Genomic DNA, 20,829 nt, shown 5'->3' on the forward strand with positions numbered 1-20,829 from the left:
ACTTGCTGCTGTTTCTCTTTGAATTTCTTGATTATTATGCGTTCTGGTGCCCATTTTAGATCTGTGCTATACTATATGTAGAAGAACTGGGCTTCTTTTTCATGGCTCCATATTTAGTGGAAGTCAAATGTGAGCTGTTAGTAGTGTGTTGTATAGAACTTTGATGGGTCAGGTGCATTCTGCTGTAGTGAGAAGAGGCCTAGGAAGCATGAGTTCTCCTGCCAATAGTGGCATCAACTGACTAATTAGCATTAAACAAACAGTCCCAGAAATGCCATCTATATAGTGGGGTGGATGAGGTGGTTGTGCTATATGTATATTTTTATAACTCACATTTCCGTAGTAGTTTACAAAGATGATCTCTTGGGTCCCTTCTAGGCTTGGATGTTCAATGACTGAATTCAAGAATAATTTTGTTCTTATCAAATGGTTATGGGAAGTTGCTGTTGTATCTTGGCATTAGAGTTGGTGTTGTCAGCTCCATGATTCATTTGATGCCAGGTCCTTGATCAGAAATGCAGCCCTGTTTATGTCACATTTATTCCTTAGGAAATTAGAGTTCCAGAAAAATCCATTGTGGTAACCAGCTGAGGCTGTCTCTGCATCCTTTAAGCATTAATACTCATTACTCCCTTCCAGTGGTGAAACTGTTTCAATTATAACTTTTCTATATAAGAGAGTGTTCTCAAGCATCAGGGGAAAATTCTTTTCCTAAACAAGTGCTAAAAATAAGTGAGTGGCAGGGAAAGAGAAATTGAAGTTCAATTTTGATCTAAAGCTGGAGAATGCAGTACGAGGAAAACGTGTTGCATGAAGTTAAGCAGGGGGGAAGTTGGTGAAAGTAGATGTGAATGTTGACATGCTTATATCTAGGTATTATCCGATACTTAATGTGCATTTTTTTCTTAATTTTCATGTAAAATGTGGTTCAAAGAACATAGTAAGTTTTTAAGAGAAATTATTTGAGTTGGAAAGTATTGGGTGTTTTTTTTTTTTAGCATCTTAGTATATTGTGGCTTTCTTTTATAAATAACAAAAAATTTAAACAATAGAAGAAAATTCACATCTGTTGAAAAGAAGAATTTATATAAAGGAACCTGCTGGGCCACCTGGGGAGTACTTTAAATTGTTGTCTTTTAAAAAATGATTTATTGTAAGCTTAACGTTGAATAGCAGTCATTTTGTACCTATTTACATTTTGATTAATTTGTTTGAATGGATTTGATGCCTACCTTTTTTTTCTGCTTTTCGAACCATGAAGTTGCTAAGTAGAATATTTTATGCTATTAGGTAAAATCATAGACTACATTTAACTCATTGTTGATGTAGGAAACAGCTTGAAATAGATGCTTATAGTAGGAATATGAATGAAATTATAGTAATTGTAATAGAAGGAAAAGCCTTCCAATTTGCTTTTCTTCCTGCAGATGACTTGAAAGATAGTGAAACAACATTAGGAAATCAGACCAAATCTTACAGGGATCAGGTAAGTACACTGAACCTCCCATATGGACAGTGAGCTGTTAGGGGACTTACCAGCCTGGACAGAGAACTCGAATTCCTCAACAGCTGTTTCGAGATTATTTTATTATCAATTTTGGTTCTGTAGCTTGGAGTTAGTGTAGGCATAATGTAGAAAGGATATCTACTTTTTTTTCTTTTACAGTGTATTCTCTTCTCCCTCTCCAGCCCCCCCAAATTAATGCCTCTGCACTTAGAGTTTAAATTCAGCAAAATTTTTATTGAGCCCCTACAGTGTAAAAGGTGCTGAGGAAGATGCAGAAGGAAATCTTGTAACTGAAATCTTGTTTGAGTTGTCATTGCTTTGGAAACAAGAGTCTCTTGGAGTGTTGTATTTTAATGATGCTAATATATATCATGATTGTCACAGTCCATTGTCCTAGTGAGTGGAGGTGGGGGGCAAGTAAATTTTATTTATTTATAAGTTTTGAAATTTGAATGTTTAATAAGCTATACAACAAAAAAAAAACCCTTTCTCTCAAAATATCAATTGTAGTTTACTTAATACTTTTAAGTGTTCCTCATCCTTTATTGTACGTGTGTGTATGATTGTATTCTCTATAGTGATTTAGTCAGGTTTGCAAATAATTCTCCTAATTCTGCTTTTTCCACTTTTCATTATTGCGTATTGACATTTTTGTGTATTCTTCCTATTTGGCATTCTTTATGATTTAATAGTGTTTCCTGTCATTAATATAGTACTGTCTGTTTAGCCAGGCTCCCAATGTTGAACATTAAGATTCTTTCTGGATTTTTGCAGTTAATTGTGCTGTGAAAATCATTATAAAAAAGGTCTTTTTTTCCTTTTTGATGACTTCCTACTTATATCCCATTTTTGGGATTACTGTATCAAAGGGTATGAAGACCAGTTTTTAAGCATATTGAGAAATTGTTCAGCAGTAGGAATAGTGTACCTGTTTGCATTACCACCCACAATGCACCAGCCGTGTACCTATCCCCTCAAAGGCTTGCCAATATTGACTTTTTATATTTTTACATATTTTTGTTAGTGTACTTATTTTAGCTCACTTTTCTCATTTATGTTTGTCCTAAATATAATACATTTATACAGTGTCCACTATAAGCACTGTGCTAGGTCCTCGGAGAAAAACGGTTTTCATGAGACACAGTCCCTGCTGTCAAGGAGCATGCAGTCTAGTAGGGGGAAAAGACACTAGTGCAAAAACCTGTAGAAAACAGTGTTTTGTGAATGAATGAATAAAAAAAAGCATTCATTAGGTGTTTACTATGTGTCAAGGACTGTGCTAAATGCTGAGGATACAAAAGAAAGTGGGGATAGTCCTTGCTTTCAAGGAGCTTCCATTCTAGTTTGAGCTGAGAACACATGGAGGAGGGTTTAGCCTCAGGGCAGATGAAAAAGCTCCAGGGATCCTTAGGGCTCCTTGGCATAGCCATTCTGGCAGGCACAGCTGGGTGGCTACCCAATGGATCGAGGGCTCGGCCTGGAGTCATGAAGACAATTAAATGAGATCGTGTTTATAAAACACTTAGCACGGGGTAGTTGCTTTAAAAATGCTTGTTCCCTTCCCTTGTCCCCTTCCTCAGTCTTACTGGGAGGATTGTAGTTGGTGACTCCTTGCTTATCTAGGCATTAAGAGCAGCCATCTCCTTGTGGGTATGAGAAGTGGCTCCCCTTGGGAAGGAGGGAGTGGGCCGTGGGTCATACTACTGGGCATAGCCTCCCAGAGTAGAGGCTTGGGGTTCCCTCTGTCAGGGATGGGAGAAAGGGGAATGGGAGGTCAGCATTTAGCGGAGAGAGGGGAAAGGGAAAATGAATTGACAGACAAGTTGGGCACAAGAATTCCCCACAGTGCTTGAGCTCTCAGGATCTGGCTCAGGATACCCTCTGTGTTATTGTTGTTTAGTTATTTATCAGTTGTGTCCAACTTAGGGTTTTCTTGGCAAAGGTACTGGAGTGGTTTGCCATTTCCCTCTCTGGTTCATTTTACAAATGAGGAAACTGGGGTAATAAGGAGGATTAAGTGACTTGCCTGGGGTCACATAGCTAGTAAGTATCTGAAGCCAGATTTGAACTCAAGATGAGTCTTCCTGACTGCAGGCCCGTCGTTCTATCCACTGTGAAACCTAGCTGCCACCTCAGTGAATAACAACAGTAATAACTAGCTTTTATATACTATTTATGTAGTGTTTTAAGATTTGCAGAATAGTTTACAAATATTATCTCGTCCTCACAACCCTGAGAGATAGATGCTGTTATTATCCCCATATTACAGAGGGGAAACTGAGGGAGACAAATTAAGTAATTTGCCCAGAGTTATACACCTAGTAATTGTCTGATGCTGGATTTGAACTTTGGTCCCCTGACACTAGGTCCAGTGTTTTCTCCACCGTGCAGCCATTTAGCTTCTTCTAAGCCCTGAATCTTTCAGTGCCCTGAGTTTCTAAGACTAAAAGTTACAGGCCTAAACTGGGGAGGTGAGGAATATCCTGAGAAGAATGTCCCGTCCTATACCAGGTAGCAGTATTACTTGCAAAGGCAACTTCTATCAATATTCTGGTTTTGTTGAAGTAAATCTTACAACTCATAACTAATTAAGAGAAACTACTGTGAACCAAAAAAACTAAAAACTATCTGCTGGGAGAATTGTTTTTCACTTTCTCCAAATGACACTTGTCATTTTGTTAGCAGTGTTAGAGAAAACAGTATGGCTTTCTAACAGCGTTTATTCAGTATTTTGGAAAGCTGTACTTCAGAACGACGAAATAAGAAATAATTTATAGTTTATCTACTGTTTGCCTAGCCTTGAGTTGCAAAAAAACTAATAACTCATTGATGGGATTTACTTCTCTACCCATCCCTACCTGCTAGTCAGTCACCAAACATATTTTGAATGCCCACCATGCGCCAGGTGCCGTGCTGAGCTCTAGAGAGACAAATATGGAAGTGAGAAGATTCTTGCTCATAGGGAATCTACTGAGGAAGGCAACACGAACAGTTATAAGTGTATAAAAATGTATTCAAAACTGATAACACGCTCATTTGGAGTGGAAAAGGTACTTGTGGCGGCCCAGGAAATCAGGAAGGCTTCAGGTAGAAGGTGATATACAAGCTGAGCTTTGAAGGAAATAAATGAGAAGTGATTTTTTTTTTATCATAGATTGTTTTCTGGACAGGCTTTTTTTAATCAGTGAATTATCTCTGTTATCAATTAATTGTCTCTGTTATTATAAACCCAGAGCACATAGACTTTTATAGATTCTCAAAATTTTATCTGGGTCACTTTTACTAGAGTATTCAATGTATCCTAGATGAATTTGTGTTGTGATTTAAACTGGGTTTTTTTTTTTGTGCTAGGTGGACTTCTGCATTGAGGCCTTTGGGACCACCAAACAGAAGCGAGCTTTGAGCTCCAGAAGAATGAACAAAGTTGGCAGTGAAACTTTAAATATAGCTGTGGCCAAAGCAGCCGAAAACATTATAGATGAAAAGGGGGTCACTGGTAAATAATATACACTTTGAAACTCACTCCTCTTTTTTTAAAGATTACTTTCTTGTTCCACATGAGTTGAATCCTATATTTCACTGCTTATGTAATGACACTTCATTTTATGTGGAGGACTTGGGTGAATTTTGAGTCCTTGACGTTTAAAGCAAAGACAGTAATAGTTCTGGGAGCTATAATCTGGATAGTGAAATTATTTCGTTTCTGGAAATGTCTAGTCTAGGGGTTTCTCTGAATTTCTGAGTGATCCTGAATTCCAAGTAACAGTGAGTATAGAGGTCTAGCTAAATGAAAGCATTTCATTGTATTTTTACTTCAGCATTGATTTCTTTTTTGAAAAGCTCTCGTCAATGATGCGGCCCAAGATGACCTACAGGATGAATCCGCCTACCTACCCCCGTGCCATGCCGATGGTCTCAAGCCGGAGGACATTTACAAATTTGAAGACCGTATCCTTTCTGGGGCCGAAGCTTCTTTGTTTCAACAAGAGGCCCTCATCTCACACAAATAGGAGGGTTGGGCTTATTGAACAGCTACATGAATAGCAATAGCTGACATTTATCCAATGTTTGAAGGTCTACAGAATGCTTTTTGTACATTGGCTCCTTTGATCTTCACAGCAACCTTGTGAAGTAGGCACAGTTATTATTAGAACTTCTATTTTACAGATGAGGAAACTGAGGCACACAGAGGTTAAGTGATTTCCTGTGGTCACCGATTTAGTAAATGCCAGATTTTAACCCATATCTCTTTGGGCTTCAAATAGGCGTTCTTTCCATTATACCATGTTTCCCCAAAATAGAGGGCACACATAACGTTATGCATTTTTCAAAGCATTGGTTTGCTGCTTCCACCAATACACCTAAGAGATTAGGAGTTTGAAATTATTTGTGATTTTTAAAAATTAGGAAATTGCTCTCCCCAAAGTCACCCAAGAGTAGGTCTCTTAAGTGCCAGATGTGATGGCATTCTCAGCCCCCATACAACTTGGCCTTCCTGCAGCATTTGATGGAGTTGACCAGACTCACCTCTGTCCCCTCTGAGGATACATTTCACAACATTATCCTCTTGGTTCTCCTACCTATCTGACCACTTCCTTTCAGTCTCCTTTGCTGGTTCATCCTCCATATCATGCTAACTGTGAGGATACCCCAAGACTCCGACCTGGGCCTTCTCTCTGTTTACTTTCTTCCTGGCTTTTTTATCGGCCATGGATTTCACTGTTATCTCTATGCAGATAGCTATCAGTTGTCGCTGTCTAGCCTTGGTCTCTCCTGATGTTCAGTCCCACATCACCAACTTCCTCTTGTATATTTCAAACTGGGTTCTGTCCCTGCAATGCCCTCCGTCCTCACCTCGGTTCTCAGAAGGTTTCCTTAGAACCTTAGCTCAAGGGCCACCTTCCACATGAGGCTTTTCTGATTCCCTTTAGTCTTGCTGTCTGTTTATTTTGTATAGTATAATTTTATGGGTATGTGTTGTCTGGCACCTTTCTCCCCAATAAAATGAGGGCAGGGACTGTTTTATTTTCTTTGTATCCCAAAAGCCTGGCACATAGTGAATGTTTAATAAATACTTATTGATTTATTGATAGATGTAGAACCAATTTATAGTCTTCAATACATTGAAAAGGTATTAAAAACTTTCTGTGCCAAAAGGCACTTTGGAGATGATCTAGTTCAGAAATCTACTTGGCCAAGGTCACACAGCTCTCTAAAGGCAGAGCCAGAGCGAGGACAAATGTCGTCTGATGACTCACGCACATCCCTGGCCATTGCAGCATCCTGAGCAATAGAAAGATGAAGGAAAACTTGGTCACGTAGTAGGTACTCTATATTGAATGAATCTTGTCCTTATCTCTAGAGTTTGGCAACTGCTCACACGTTCAGAGAAATCTTTACTTCCTGCCTTTGTGACATTTCATTTCATTATGTCATTTAAGTTTAGCTAGTTTCTAGTTACATTTTATAGTTAGAGTACCACAAAGTCAATATTAGACACATTTATCTAGGATATCACATTGCAGAGTTATTTTATTATTTTATTGGCAGTTTCTTTTAAATCATTTGTAAACCATAGCAAAAATCTGTGAGGAAGCAGTTTTCTACAAGTTAGATATGATAGTGAATCTAGTAAATGCATTTTTATCACTGCAATTTTAATAATATCATCCAGTACAGATGTGTCTATTTATAAAAAAATGAGTCTTTCTTGGTGCTCTGTTCAGCAGTCAGAAACATTCTTTGTATCTTAATAGATATCTTCTTACTATAATTTAATAACTTTCCTCTTTGTTTTCTTTCCTGTGGAAATGGACCTAGTGGTCTATGTTCTCCTTTTAACAGACCTTCAAATACTTACAAGTAATTTTAAAATGTTTTGTTTTTTGAGCAAGCAAGCCCCCCCTGCCTTTAGGGATTATTTTCTATTTCTTTTACTCGCAACCTGTTTGTTAGCTCTCCTCATTTAGTGTTAGTAGATGGTCCTTGAAGATGATATTATTCCAAATAATGTTTGGAACCAAGGTCCATAGATTGCTCTAGGCTTTTATTAGACTTGACTTGATGAGTCATAGTTTGGGAAATATCTAGGCATTGGGAAGGAGTACAAAGAATCCTAGGTTAGGAGTTTGTACTCTAGCTCTGCTCCCTAGTACCATCACAGCCTCTCTGAGCATTAGTCTTCTTGTCTATAAAAGTGAGGATAAACCTGCTCCTCTCTCAGCTTGTTGTGAATATCAAATGAAATCATGTCTACAAAGGCCGTTTGTAACCCTAACACACTATATGTAAGACCATGTCCTGACTCAGGAATCTCTGCAGATTATCCAAGTACTTAAAGCTAGATTTTAGGCCATAAGCAAGAGTCTTTTCTACATTTTGGGGTTTTTTTGGACTAGGCAATGGAGTTAAGTGACTTGCCCGGGGTCACACAGCTAGCAAGTGTCTGAGACTGGATTTGAACTCAGTTCCTCTTGACTTCAGGGCCAGTGCTCTATCCAGTGCACCACCCAGCTGCCCCCCTACATTTTGTTTTGAGTTAGTTCCTTAACATCCTTTTAGTTCTTTCTCCTGAAGAATACAAAGCACTTCAGGTCCCATCTGAAGTTCTAAAGAAAGTTACATCTGAAGAAATAGTGAAAATGATGGAAGAGAACAGGTAAGGCTTATAATGGAGCATAAAGCAAAGTGGAAATCCAGCCTGAGTGACTAGAAAAGAAAGTAACGGCGTGTTACATAAATTTGTAGAAATTTGTCATGAAGCTTAGTCGTCATTGAGAAGTTTTGCCCTGGTTCTGTAATTGGTTGTGTATCTTCCAAAATAACTTAATCAGGACAGTCATCCCCCCAAAATCCTCAGGTTCTGACAAGTCCTGCCAGACTGGAAAAGCTTCCAGTGCGGACCTGTCTCTTCTCATGACTGTTGTCCAAGGACCAGACCAACCAGTTTGAAGATGCTCTTCCATCAGAAACGTGGCCACCAGCTGAGGTGTAGTTTTTGGGCATAACTGCTCATGACATGATCTTCTATGGAGAGGAGCTGCAGCCTGCCTCGGCAGAGGGAATATCCACACCGATACAGTTATGGGCCCTCCCAGTCATTGGAATGATCTCTAGATAGGCAAGTTCACCTAGGGCCCCAAACACAATGAGGACAAAATATTCCTAAAAACTTTTTTTTACAAACTATACCTATTTTTAATGTCAGAAAACTCCACTTGTTATGGCACAGTAGCATTTGTTTTTGTGATACATCAAAGCAATTGTGTTACAGTGAGGGCTTCTAGCCTTCTTGAATGAACTTCATCACTCAGGGAGCTGTAGGCTTCCTACCTTACCCTAGGATGCCCACAGATCTTTTTCTGGCTCTGGTTTGGGCCTCAGTTTTTATTTCCTTGTAGTAGTAAATTACATGAAAATTAAGTTAAATAAGTGAAGAGGTGTTTTTACCCTTAGTAAGTGCCAAATAAATGTTTATTGAATGAAGTGGGTGGCTATGAATTTAGAAGCTGCAATGCGGGTAAAGGGCTCCCCATAGGGGCCGTTTCTCAGGATGATGGTCTGTTTATGACCCTTCCCAATTTCATTTGGATGCTTATTCTTGAGCAATGTCTTGCTGCCTCTCGAGTTGACTTTGATTCTTTTTCTCTTTTTTCACATGCCAATTTTAGCTACTGTCCCTTTGTCATAGAAGCTTTGAAGAACCTGCCCTTAGATGAGGAGAGCCGGGACCACAAGGCTCGATGTCTGTGGTTTTTAAACATCCTCCTCAAATTCAGATCCCAGAATGTGATTAGGAAGAAGAGTAAGTAAACACATGGGAAAGATTCTATTTCATTTTTTATTGTTTTCTAACCAGAAGAACATCTCCAGCGAGAGGAGGGAGAAAGTCTGTTACCCCTGCTCTTTGGCATACGTATCTCAGTAAAGTGATTAAGCTATTGTTGTTAGAGGCATGAAGGAATGCCACAGTCTAGCTCAGTTACTCAGCTGGGTCACATCAAAGGTTATCATACATCCAAATCTGTGGAGTTCTTAAGAAATTTGCTGTTTTATTAGAATAGTCCCAGAAGGAGAAGAAATGATCTGATGCATCTAAAGAGTTATTTTTAGTAGGCTGACATTTATGTGTATTTTTGATACTGAAAGATGAAAAAAGGTAAAGAGCAATATCATAATTAGGACAGGATACAGTAATATTTTTCTCTCTCTTTCTCGCTCTTTTTTTAAATTTAGAATTTTTATCCAGTCTGCTTTTGAGAAAGATTTCAGGTGGATTATACAGTGAGCTTTATATTGAAGATAAAAGTGGGGGGAGGAGAAATAACTGATATAGTCTCTCTGTTGAGCTAACTTTATGTCTAGATTGATGAATTATATTTATTCCATGTGTGCACAATCTTGTCTATATTTGCTTTTGTCTTTCATATTTATTAGATATAAGTCAAGTTAACAAGTATTTAAGTGTCTATTGTGCATTGGGCACATTATCTTTTCCTGTTCTGCCTTCATCATTTTCTGTCAGAAAATTGTTCTTTGCTATTTTAACACTTACCTGTCTATAACATAGATTAAAGCTTTGTAACTTTGATACTTGAATAATATATGAGCACATCATGATCGACTCTCTCTTTTCTGGTACAGACCACAACCTTCCATTGTTACTTTGTCACGTGCCGTGTCTTCCTGTAAATCCTTCAGTAAGGATCTCCCCAACATGGTGGAGAAATCCTCTGGTTCTCTTCTCGCTTGTTTTGTGGGTACCAGTGCTGGACTCAGGCTGCTGGTCTCTTATGTAGTAATCTTGTTACTTGAGCAGCCCACCCTTCTCCAGTCTTACATCTACTTGTTGATGTCTTTGTCCTTGATGGTGCCAGTCATCATTCGTAATATGCTATACTCTTTATGCCCATCACTGTGCATCTTTTTGTTAAGGTCAAATAGATTAAAATCTGTTTCTTTTGACCACATTTCATATCCATTTTCTCTTTCACATTTGGTATATGAAGATACCTTTGAAGCTATTTCTTTTTAAAGCTATGTTCTAAATATTGATTTCTTTTGGTTTTTGTTATAATGGTTTAATTCCAGTTTGGTCTTAGAGTTCAAAATAAGGCATAGGTTATTTTGTTTTGTTTTGTTTTTTCTTGGACCTGTGATCTTTGGAGTTCCCAGATGAGGAAATTCCTTCCACTAATGCATTATGGCAACCTCCTGGACATCTTAGCATCTTAGAGTTTCCTGGAGTCACACAGCTTATATGTGTCAGGATTTTCCAGTCAGTTAAATTAGGAAACACTTGTTAAGCACCAGCAATGTGCCAGGGACCATGTTAGTTGCTAAGGATGCAAATACCAAAAGAAAGAAACAATTCCTGGCCTTACATTTTTAGAGGGGGAAAACATGTACAAGTATAAACACAAAATAAATACGAGGGAGTATAGGGAGGAGAGACTTCCTATAGCTAGTACCATGAAGGAAATAAGGGAGTCTTTTGAGGTGCAGGTGGGAGGGCACTGCAGCCATGGCGTGTGCCATGTGTCTGAGCACAAAGAAGGCCACGGGTGAAGCACTGAGAAATAGGTCTGGACCATAAATTATTACAACAGTCTCCTAATTGAATTCCTGACTTCTAATTTCTTCCCTCTCTAATCCATTCTCCACACAGTTTTCAAAATAATATTCTTAAACGGCAAGTCTGACTAAGTCCTTCCCTTGCCGAAGACTCTTAGGTGGCTTCGCATTAAACCTGGGATAAAAGACAAACTCCTCAGCTTGAAAAGAAAAGCCCTTCACAGTCTGGTTCCACTCTGTCTTTTGGGATTGTTGCACATTCCTGGCTTGCATGCATTCTCTTTTCTGGCCAAACTGGCCTTCCAAATGTTCCCTCAACTCAGCATTTCATCACCATGCCTTTGTACAGTATCTTCCCTATGCTTGGAATATGTTACACCTTTCTTAAAGTAATAATTATAATCAGCTTTCACAAATACATAAGTATGTAAGTAATTATACCAAATATGGGGAGAAATCTCTATTTTAGAATCCTCTATTTAAGTTTTGGTTGAATGGATGAAAATAGTAAACCTGTTTTTTTTTTTTTTTAAATTTTACTGGACTTGTGATTTCATTGGTATGTGGAGCTCCCAGCAAGGAAACTTCTTCTGCTGTTCTGAAGTTTATTTACAGAGTTGCTATCCCTGAGTGGGTGAGTGACTTGGAGGAGGACACAGAGCCAGAATGTTGGCTGGGTCAGGCCTTGGAGTCAGAAAGTTTAGAGGCTGGCTTCTGGCCACACACCTGACATCCATTTTTTAAAATTAAATTTTATTTTATTTTCAGATCTGCATTCTTTCCCCCTCACCTTCTCATTCACAAAGCAAGAAAAAATCCCTGTTAACAAACATATAGTCAAGCCAAACAAACTCTCACATTGGCCATACCTGACATAAATTTTAACAAAATAAAAATTAAAAAAACACACTTGCCTTGTGTACCCTTGAAAATCAGAATGTTTGTTCTGTTTATCTTCGGTTTTGGATTTTGTCTTTTTTTTTTTTTTAACATATCTTATTTTGCTGATCTTTCAATTTTCATATGTCATTCCATATTTCCTTATAAATTTGTCATTTTTATGGTGTTGTCATATTACATCACATTACATTAACATAGAATAATAGCCATTCCCTAATGTTAGGCATATAGGCTGTTGGTAGTTACTCACTATTATAAATAAAGTAGCTATGAATTATTTTTACAGATAGATTTTTGATAGCGTTAGGATAATATTAACATTAGGATCACTGGCTCAAAGGGCATATCAGCTTTGTGAACCTTTATGGCATATTATCAGATCATCCTCCTAAAAAGTTTGGTCTCCTGCTCCTCAGGTAATATAATAGAAGGCTCATTTTCCTGCAACATTGAATTTTATAATCTTTTGTGGATTTTTGACAGTATAATGACTACAGTATGGAATCTTGGATTTTTTTTAGTGTACATTTCTCCAGTTATTAGGGAATTTGAACAGCTTGTCATTGTTTTTTTTTGTTTGTTTTTTTGTGAGTCAATTGGGGTAAAGTGACTTGCCCAGGGTCACATAGCTAGTAAGTGTCAAGTGGTGTCTGGTCTGAGATCAGATTTGAACTCGGGTCCTCCTGACTCCAGGGCCAGTGCTCTATCCACTGTGCCACCTAGCTGCCTCCTTGTCATTGGTTTTTAACAAGATGGGTTTTTTTGTCATGAAAATTGTATATTTATATTCTTTGACTTCTTGATATATAATTATACTAATAGACTGATCAGTCCTTAAAATTTCTGGATGTCAGGCCCTGAGCTGATATATTTTCTACTAATATTTTTCCCAGTATATTTTTGTTTTGTCTTGGAGGTGTTGTTTTTTGCCTGACAATTTTTTTCTATGTGTAATTATCCATTGATTTTTGTCTCCAATAACCGCTCTTTTTCCACGTGAATTTTGTTATGATGCCATGCAATTCTGTGAATTAGCCTTTTGGTATTATAAATTTGGGGAATATTGGTATTTTTTCTGTATTTATTTGCAGGATAATACCAGTTAAGCTGTGGCAGAAGTCCAGGTGAGAGGTGATGAGGGCTTGAGTTATGGTAGTATCCATGTGAGGGAAAGTGAAGGAGAGTGAGAGATGTCATGGAGAAAGAATAGGAAAGACTTATAACCAGGAGGCAGGATGGTGAGGGGTGATTAAGAGTGAAGGACAAGTCATATTGTGAACCTGAGGGACTGAAAACATGGCATTACCTCCATAGAAATAGGGAGGTTTGGGAGAGGGATAGATTTGTCAGGAAAGCTAATGCATTCTGTTTCAGACATGCTGAGTTTGAGGTGCCGGTGGGACGTGTCTGCCCAAAAGTATTATTTATTAATTTCAGGACATCTCTTGGGGTATTTTAGATTTTTTTCTATTTCTGTATGTGTTGCTTTTGGTCCTTTAGATTTTCAGTTGATGGTATTTGGTTTTGTAGCTGTGGTGGGCTTCATTTTGTTCAGTTTATCTTTTGGTGAAAATTTTAAAATACAGATAGATGGTTTTTGTTTTTACATTACATAAATTTCCCATGGTATTCTTTCCCAAACCCTTCTAAGAGGCTCACTGAGAACTAATTCCAATGGGTTTGGGAAAGGATACCATGGGAAGTTTATGTAATATAATAATATTATATAATTATAATATATAATAATATATAATATAATATTATATAATTATAATAAAGAATTCTTAAAAAGAAGAAAGAAAATGAGTTTCACAAAACTAACATGAGTGAATTAAAAAAACAAACATTTATCAAGCACTTACTATGTGCCAATCACTGTACTAAGCCCTAAGAACACAAATTTTTGCCCTCAAGGAACTTACATATATAGAAATTATGGTGTTATGTGCAGTATTCCACATCCATGATCTCCCACTTCTTCAGAGAATCAGAGAGGGTCTTCTCATGTCTCTTCTTTGGAGCCAACCTTGGTTATTATAGTTTTGATTGGTTTGTTGTTCTTCTGATTTACATTGGTCTAGCCCTTGTGGATGGTGTTTTCCTGGTTCTGCTTACTTCATTTTGCAACATTTCTTATTAAACTTTCCATGCTTCTCTTTATTTTTTGTTAAAATGTAATAATTACCTTGTGTTGTTATTTGTGTTTCTTCTTTCTGGTGTTTCTCTCACTGTTTTTTGGGGGCATTTTAATGACCTGGACTCTCTCTTCACTGTCATCTTAACGAGTTCCATAGCATAAAATTTTACAAAGAAAACTAAATAATGTCTCAAAACTTTCCATTCTAGATTCGCTGGGACCTGACGTGCCACATATCATTAATACCAAACTCCTCAAGAATTTTACTAGTTTGACTTACAATAATGGCAGGTAAAGAAAAATAATGTTTCTGGGAGTAACGCCCATGAGCGTAGGTGTAAGGAAGAAGAGCAGCTTATCGCACACATAGTTTATTTGGTTTAAAATTGACTTAACAGTGTGCCCAATTGAATAGTTGTCTTAACAGGGCATCTCATCTTTTCAGTATTGGCGGCTCACTGAGAACTAATTCCAGTGGGTCATTAAGCCCTTCACACCTCAGCTCATATACTTTTTGCTTATAAGTTTGCACAAAAAAATTTTTTTTCTGCATCTCAAACTTCAAAAGTAGAGAATTCCAGTGAAGCATACCAACTTACATCAAGTTGGAGGTGCATTCTATGGAATTCTTTCCTCCAACATTAGAAAATTTTTGGTAAGAGAGGACTGAACCCTGTAACATACTGTAACCTCTATGTTGTATTGTAATTATAATAAATGTATACGGTCTGAAATCATGGCACAGTTTTTTTTTTGGGAGGGGGGCTAGGCAGTGGGGTTAGGTGACTTGCCCAGAGTCACACAGCTAGAAAGTGTCAGGTGTCTGAGGCCAGATTTGAACACAGGTCCTCCTGACTTCAGGGCTGGTGCTCTATCCACTGTGCCACCAAGCTGCCCCTTTATTTACTTATTTTTTGTCACAGTTGCTTGTTTTTTGTTTGTTTGTTTGTTTTGTTTTTGGTGAGGCAATTGGGGTTAAGTGACTTGCCCAAAGTCACACAGCTAATGAGTATTATGTGTCTGAGGCTGGATTTGAACTCAGATTCTCCTGACTCTAGGGCTGGTGCTTTATCCACTGTCACAGCTCTTAAATGCTAGCTTTACCTCCTGGTTAAAATGAATGTGGAGATCAGTATACACTCTGGCGTTTATTTTTATTTGACTGCCTTTAAAAGGAAAATGCCTTATAATTTTAAAGTGATGAGTGAATTATTTTCCTTTTAACTAAGAAGCAGAAAACAGGAATGCAGGATGACATTTTAAAATTTTGTCTTCAATTAAAAGTTTTCTTAGCTCTAATTTATTCTAACTTTCCACAGTTTACGGAACTTGATTTCTGACTCAATGAAAGCTAAAATAACAGCCTATGTAATTGCATTGGCTTTGCACATTAATGATTTCCAGACTGACCTGACAATGTTACAGAGGGACATGAAACTCACTGAAAAAAGGTGAGTTTGATAACCTTTTATTGTATGATCTTCTATTATATAATAATGTCATTTTAAAGTGTTTTATTGATATTTTTATATACTTTCATTGTTCAATATAACTCCCAACCCAGAGAACCATCCTCTATAAGAAAGCATTAAAAAGGGGATAAAAAAATCATTTGAGGAAAACTCAACAACACATGTCATGTTCCATACCCATAGGCCCCTACCCCTCTGCAGAATTGAAAAGGGCTACATTTTTAAATCTCTTCTTTAAAGCAAAGCTTGGTCATTATAATTACAGTGTTCCATTTTGATTTTTTAGGTTTTCTTTCCATTTACGTTGTTGTAAGCACTGTGTATATCGTTTTCCAGGTTCGAGGTACTTTACTTTGTGTCAGTTCATATAAGTCTTCCCATACTTCCCATTCGTTGTTTCTTTCTTTCTTTTTTTTTTTTTTTGGCTAGGCAGTGGGGTTAAGTGACTTGCCCAGGGTCACACAGCTAGTAAGTGTCAAGTGTCTGAGGCCGAATTTGAACTCAGGTCCTCCTGATTCCAAGGTCAGAACTCTATCCACTGCACCACCTAGCTGTCCCTCATTTGTTGTTTCTTAAAGTTCAATAATACTCCATGACATTCCTGTCCTGCCATTTGTTTAACCATCCCTCAATCTCATAGGCTTTACCTGAGGGCAGGGAGAAGGGGACAAGCTGAATCTTAGATTAGATTTCACTCCAGCCTCTGTGAATTTGTACCTAGATGATCAAATTTTCCATTATAATGACGTGAAACATGGAAGGTTAAAGGTCAGCAGATGGCTGCCACATGGTGCAGAGGTGGCATGGGACTTAGTGAAAAGAGCACAGGACTTAGATCCAGTTACTCTCTTTTATGACTTTGGCAAGTCTTTTTCCCTTCTCTGTGCCTCAGTTTCCTAATCTGTAAAATGAGGGTAATACTCATATTCCTAATTTCATGGGTTGATGTGAGGAAACCATTTTTAAACATTAAAATACTTTGGAACTATGAATTATTATTATCATGATCATTTTTACATTTCTAATAAGGAGTCGTTAGCTTTGGTATGTTGTATGGCACCAGAGTGTACTCCTTTCCCCCACTAGATATCTAGAAAATGCTTTTAGTCACATGACAGCTACACGGGCGAGAGTGTGTGTGTGTCTTTGAAAATCCATTTCCATGACTGAAGATTTCAGAGCCTCCTTCTTCATACCTGAAGTCTGTAATTCTGCTCAGTTCAGCTCAGAAAACACCGAGTGTCTACTATGTACAGAACTCTGTGGCAGATGCTCAGGGAGATACAAAGACAGTCTTGGTCCTCAAAGAGCTCTCATGGGTTTGAGTAAGTCTCCTTCAAACAGCCCTAAAGAAATGAATTTTGTTGTTGCACCTTTTCAGAGTGTAACCAGTCAGTTGTCCCATGTTAAGCACCTGTAGATCGCAGAACCCCGTTTTGGCTACTGTGGCATTGTTTCAGTCCTCACAGCTGTGGTGACACCGTGGCAAGAGCGCCAGGCCAGAGTCACGAGAACCCACATCAATTCTGGCCTCAGACGCTTACTAGCTGTGCAAGTCGGGGCAAGCCACTTAACTGTTTCTTCCTCAGTTTCCTCAACTGTAAAATGGAGTTAATAACAACAGCGACCTCACAGGGTGTTGTGAAGACCACAGGAGATGTTTGTAAAAAGTGCTCAGCATGGTTCCTGGCACTTAGTGGGTGACTTGGAAACGCTTCCTCCTCTTCTCTTGCTTAGAGTGACAGGGAGCTGGCTATTCCTTTTTCCAAAGTCACGTTTACTGTAGGGCGGGAGTGGGGAATCTACTGCCTTGAGGCCACATGAGGCCTTCTAGGTCCTCGGGTGTAGCCTTTTGACTGAGTCCAAGTTGTATAGAACAAATCCTTTTAATAAGGGGATTTGTTCTTTGAAGTTTGGATTCGGTCACAGGGCCACACTTGAGGACCTAGAGGGCCACATGTGGTCTCGAGGCTGCAGGTTTCCCACCCCTGCTCTAGAGCTTCATGGAAAGTAACTGAAAGAAAAGGAGGATTGATCAGATTCCCATTACTTTCTACACATAGTGGCAGTCTCACTCTAAACAAGTGATTTGTGATTAACTGCCACACCAAAGGGAGAAAGAAACAGCCTATGTGCATAAACTTATAAATTTAATAGGTTCATTGAAGGGTATCCTTTGTAGCCAAGTTGTCGAGTTTTTAGGACATTTGGAGATGAGACGCTCCTCAGGTCTGTGTCTCGTGTTAGGTTTCTGCTACTCTCCCCAAGGCCAAGGGGCCGATGGTCTCAGATTGGCCAATGGGGAAGAGAGGGAAGCTCCCCGAGGGGCTTGTTGGGAGGAGGTGAATGGGAACCCTTCCTGAAGAGATGGCTTTCCAGGTGCTGAGAGGCCGGCTGTCTCAGACCAGCCTTTGGGTGGGGGGCAGGAGGGCTGAATGAGAAGTAGCAGCTCCGAACCCCTCCTCAGGTGGCTCATAAGCTTTCTTCCCATTTTGTGCAAAAAGGTCCCTTTCCTGACTCCTATTAGCAGTGCTTCAGGCTTTCTCATTGCCAGGATTTCTAAGACAGTAATTTGATGAATTTGACAAGGATGGGAAGGGAGACTTATCCTTATTTCTTCTTAAGATGTAAAATCTATAATCTCCAAGTTCTAACATGTTACAAAAAGTTGTTTCAGTTGGGCTGAAGTGAGGAGAGGTCTTCCTAATGGTTGGGATATAATGCAAAATAGTGAAATTTCATAGGTAATCAAAAAACAGTCAAACTATCCTAAGGAATTTTTGTTGTCCAGCTAGCTTGACAGATGCCCAGAGAAATGGCCTTGGGGCTTCCTGGTTGAAGGGAGAACAGTCACCTTTGAGATGAGGAGTAAGAGCCTTCCCTTTGGATTCTAGAAGGGAGGGTAGGCTTGCACAAACACTCTAATGTTAAGGAGAAAAGACCTCAGTTTACCTATGCTTGTATACATTCTCTAACAAGCAGTGTCAACCATGGTATGTTCACAGAGGAAGGCTGGCTCTGGCAGTTATAAAAATCCTAAATTGCAAACACATAGTTAGATCCATTATTGACCTGGCTGTATAGCTACAGAGAGCAGCCGTAATAGAAAGCATTGCAGTAGTTAAAAGCTGTGCTTGGCCCTGCTGTCACATGCACCTTGCCATCTGGCAGTAGATTGCAGATTCGCAGTCAGCAATTTGAGCACATCCGTCTTTCATAAGCTACACCTATTGGCAAATCAATGAAATTCCAAGGACCCCAGCCATTTAGTGTGACTGTTGCAGAAATGTTCTAAATGTGCATGTGTTCACACATGGATTTTTGAGAACTGTCCAGGTAACAGAATTCTTTGACGTGATAAATTGCCTGTATTATTTCCAAAGGTGAAAGCATACTTGGAGTCTGCATAAAACAACAAAATACTGTCTCGTTTCAGTGACAACCCAGTAGATGAAAATCTTTGGTCAAAACTGTGAGCTGCCTTTGTGATCTCATTGCCAATGATCTCGGAAGGACTCGGCAGTGGAAGTCTGATGGATCAGGGACATTAAGTGAGGCCCCTTGACTGACTGACTTTATTATGTTTATTCCTTAGGATAATTGAGATTGCAAAAGCCATGAGGTTGAAGATTTCCAAAAAGAAGTTGTCTTTGGAATCTGGAGGTGAAGAGGACCACAAAATGGGAACTCTGTCCATCCCCCTGCCTGCCTTACCTCGCAGAAAAAGGACTTAAAGGCACATTGAGAATTGGGGTTTCAAGGGAGACTTCTAGACCAAAGAGTAGAAACCCTGGCCTGCCCCAGCTGGGCATCTGTTTCTTGATGACCCTGAAAGTTCCTTTTTCAAGAAGCCATTTGCCTTTCCGTATAGCCAGAGACAAGCACCTTGGTCTTGTGGGACCAGATTATTTGTAAAAATGGTAAATTAAATGATATCTTAATCAAGGGTTTTATTTTGTTCTGATGATTCACATCTTATTTATATCCTTTCCTTCACATTTTGATGTTCAGTTATTATGAACGGGAGATTTAGTGGAAATTGGCTCGATAATCCATTCAAGGAATGACATAAAACAGCTACCTGTGGAGGCTCTGCCGTAATCCATCTTTTTCATATTGACTATTCGCCCCTGTTTTTCATGGCTCCTTATTAACCTCTCTTACTTGCAAGCTTTGTCCCCTATAGCAGAAATGTGCAGATGAAAAATCTCAAGTGAATCTTATTTTTATGTCACTAAGCTCCCAGGGGGTGGGGAGGCGGAGGTTGGGGAGAGGAACAGTCTATGACCATGAATAGGTATACTCATTTTCCATCTCTGAGACAATAAAAAAGAACACATTCTTTTTCTACTGAAAAGATTTCTGATATACTTGTAGGGAAAAGAATGCTTCTATGCATGTTTTAGTTTAAAATTCTGATGGATTTGACAATTTGAGGCCTGATTTCAAGAAGTCATTCAACCAAAACCTAAGACCAAGCCCCCCACCTCTGGAAGATTAATGCCAACCCTTACATAAGTTGGGAAGCTGCTTTTCTTCAGTCACCCATGAAATGAGAGGTTGTTAACAGAAAAAAAGATTGTGAGGGCCAGGAGAAACCTCTCCTAGGTAAAGATAGGTGTGCCTCATTGAAAGAAATAGAGTCCTGAAGATTAACCTGAAGGTGAATTTCTGAGTCACCTAGTTTGTCAGCATTAGACAAAGGACTTAGTGGTAATCACTAAGAAACAACATGGGTTCTGTAAGAATGAGACCTACCAAACTAACCTGATTTCATCTTCTGATTTGTCGTTCAGTCATGTCCTACTCTTTGGGGTTTTCTTGGCAGAGGTACTAGAGTGGTTTTCCATTTACTTCTCTAGCTCATTTTACAGATGCCAAAACTGAGGCAAACAGGGTTAAGTGACTTGCCAAGGGTCACACAGCTAATAAGTGCAGTCAGATTTTAACTCGGGTCTTCCTAACTTCAGGCCCAGCATTCTATCTGTCACATCACCTAGCTGCCCTGCATCTTCTGATAGGGTTTATTAAAATTAAATTGTTTTAATTAAATTAATTAAATTTTAAAAAATTAAATTTGGAGTCAGTGGATGCAGCTTTGAAGGCTAGTTGAATTTCTTGGTCTTCAGATTCTTCATCCGTTTCACAAACTGAATGGGTAGGACTGGATGATTGCTGAGGCCCCTTCCAGCTCCAAAAGCTATGTTTGGCCCCTGCCCACCTGTTACACTCTAATGGGG

General features: G+C 38.9%; 1 protein-coding gene across 1 annotated transcript in view; it reads left to right on the top strand.

Moving 5' to 3' along the window:
• POLR1E (RNA polymerase I subunit E) overlaps positions 1-19,542 on the top strand; it is a 31,140-nt gene extending 11,598 nt beyond the window's left edge. The window contains exons 5-12 of the mRNA XM_027858995.1: positions 1,428-1,486; positions 4,859-5,003; positions 5,348-5,455; positions 8,069-8,165; positions 9,178-9,311; positions 14,327-14,408; positions 15,437-15,568; positions 19,185-19,542. Coding sequence (XP_027714796.1) covers positions 1,428-1,486; positions 4,859-5,003; positions 5,348-5,455; positions 8,069-8,165; positions 9,178-9,311; positions 14,327-14,408; positions 15,437-15,568; positions 19,185-19,323 — 896 coding nt within the window. The 3' untranslated portion in view covers positions 19,324-19,542. The remainder of the gene's footprint in view (positions 1-1,427; positions 1,487-4,858; positions 5,004-5,347; positions 5,456-8,068; positions 8,166-9,177; positions 9,312-14,326; positions 14,409-15,436; positions 15,569-19,184) is intronic.
• The last annotated feature ends 1,287 nt before the right edge of the window (positions 19,543-20,829 follow it).

Source organism: Vombatus ursinus, unplaced genomic scaffold (assembly GCF_900497805.2).
Source record: "Vombatus ursinus unplaced genomic scaffold, bare-nosed wombat genome assembly UNPS02014158.1, whole genome shotgun sequence".
Taxonomy (NCBI): domain Eukaryota; kingdom Metazoa; phylum Chordata; class Mammalia; order Diprotodontia; family Vombatidae; genus Vombatus; species Vombatus ursinus.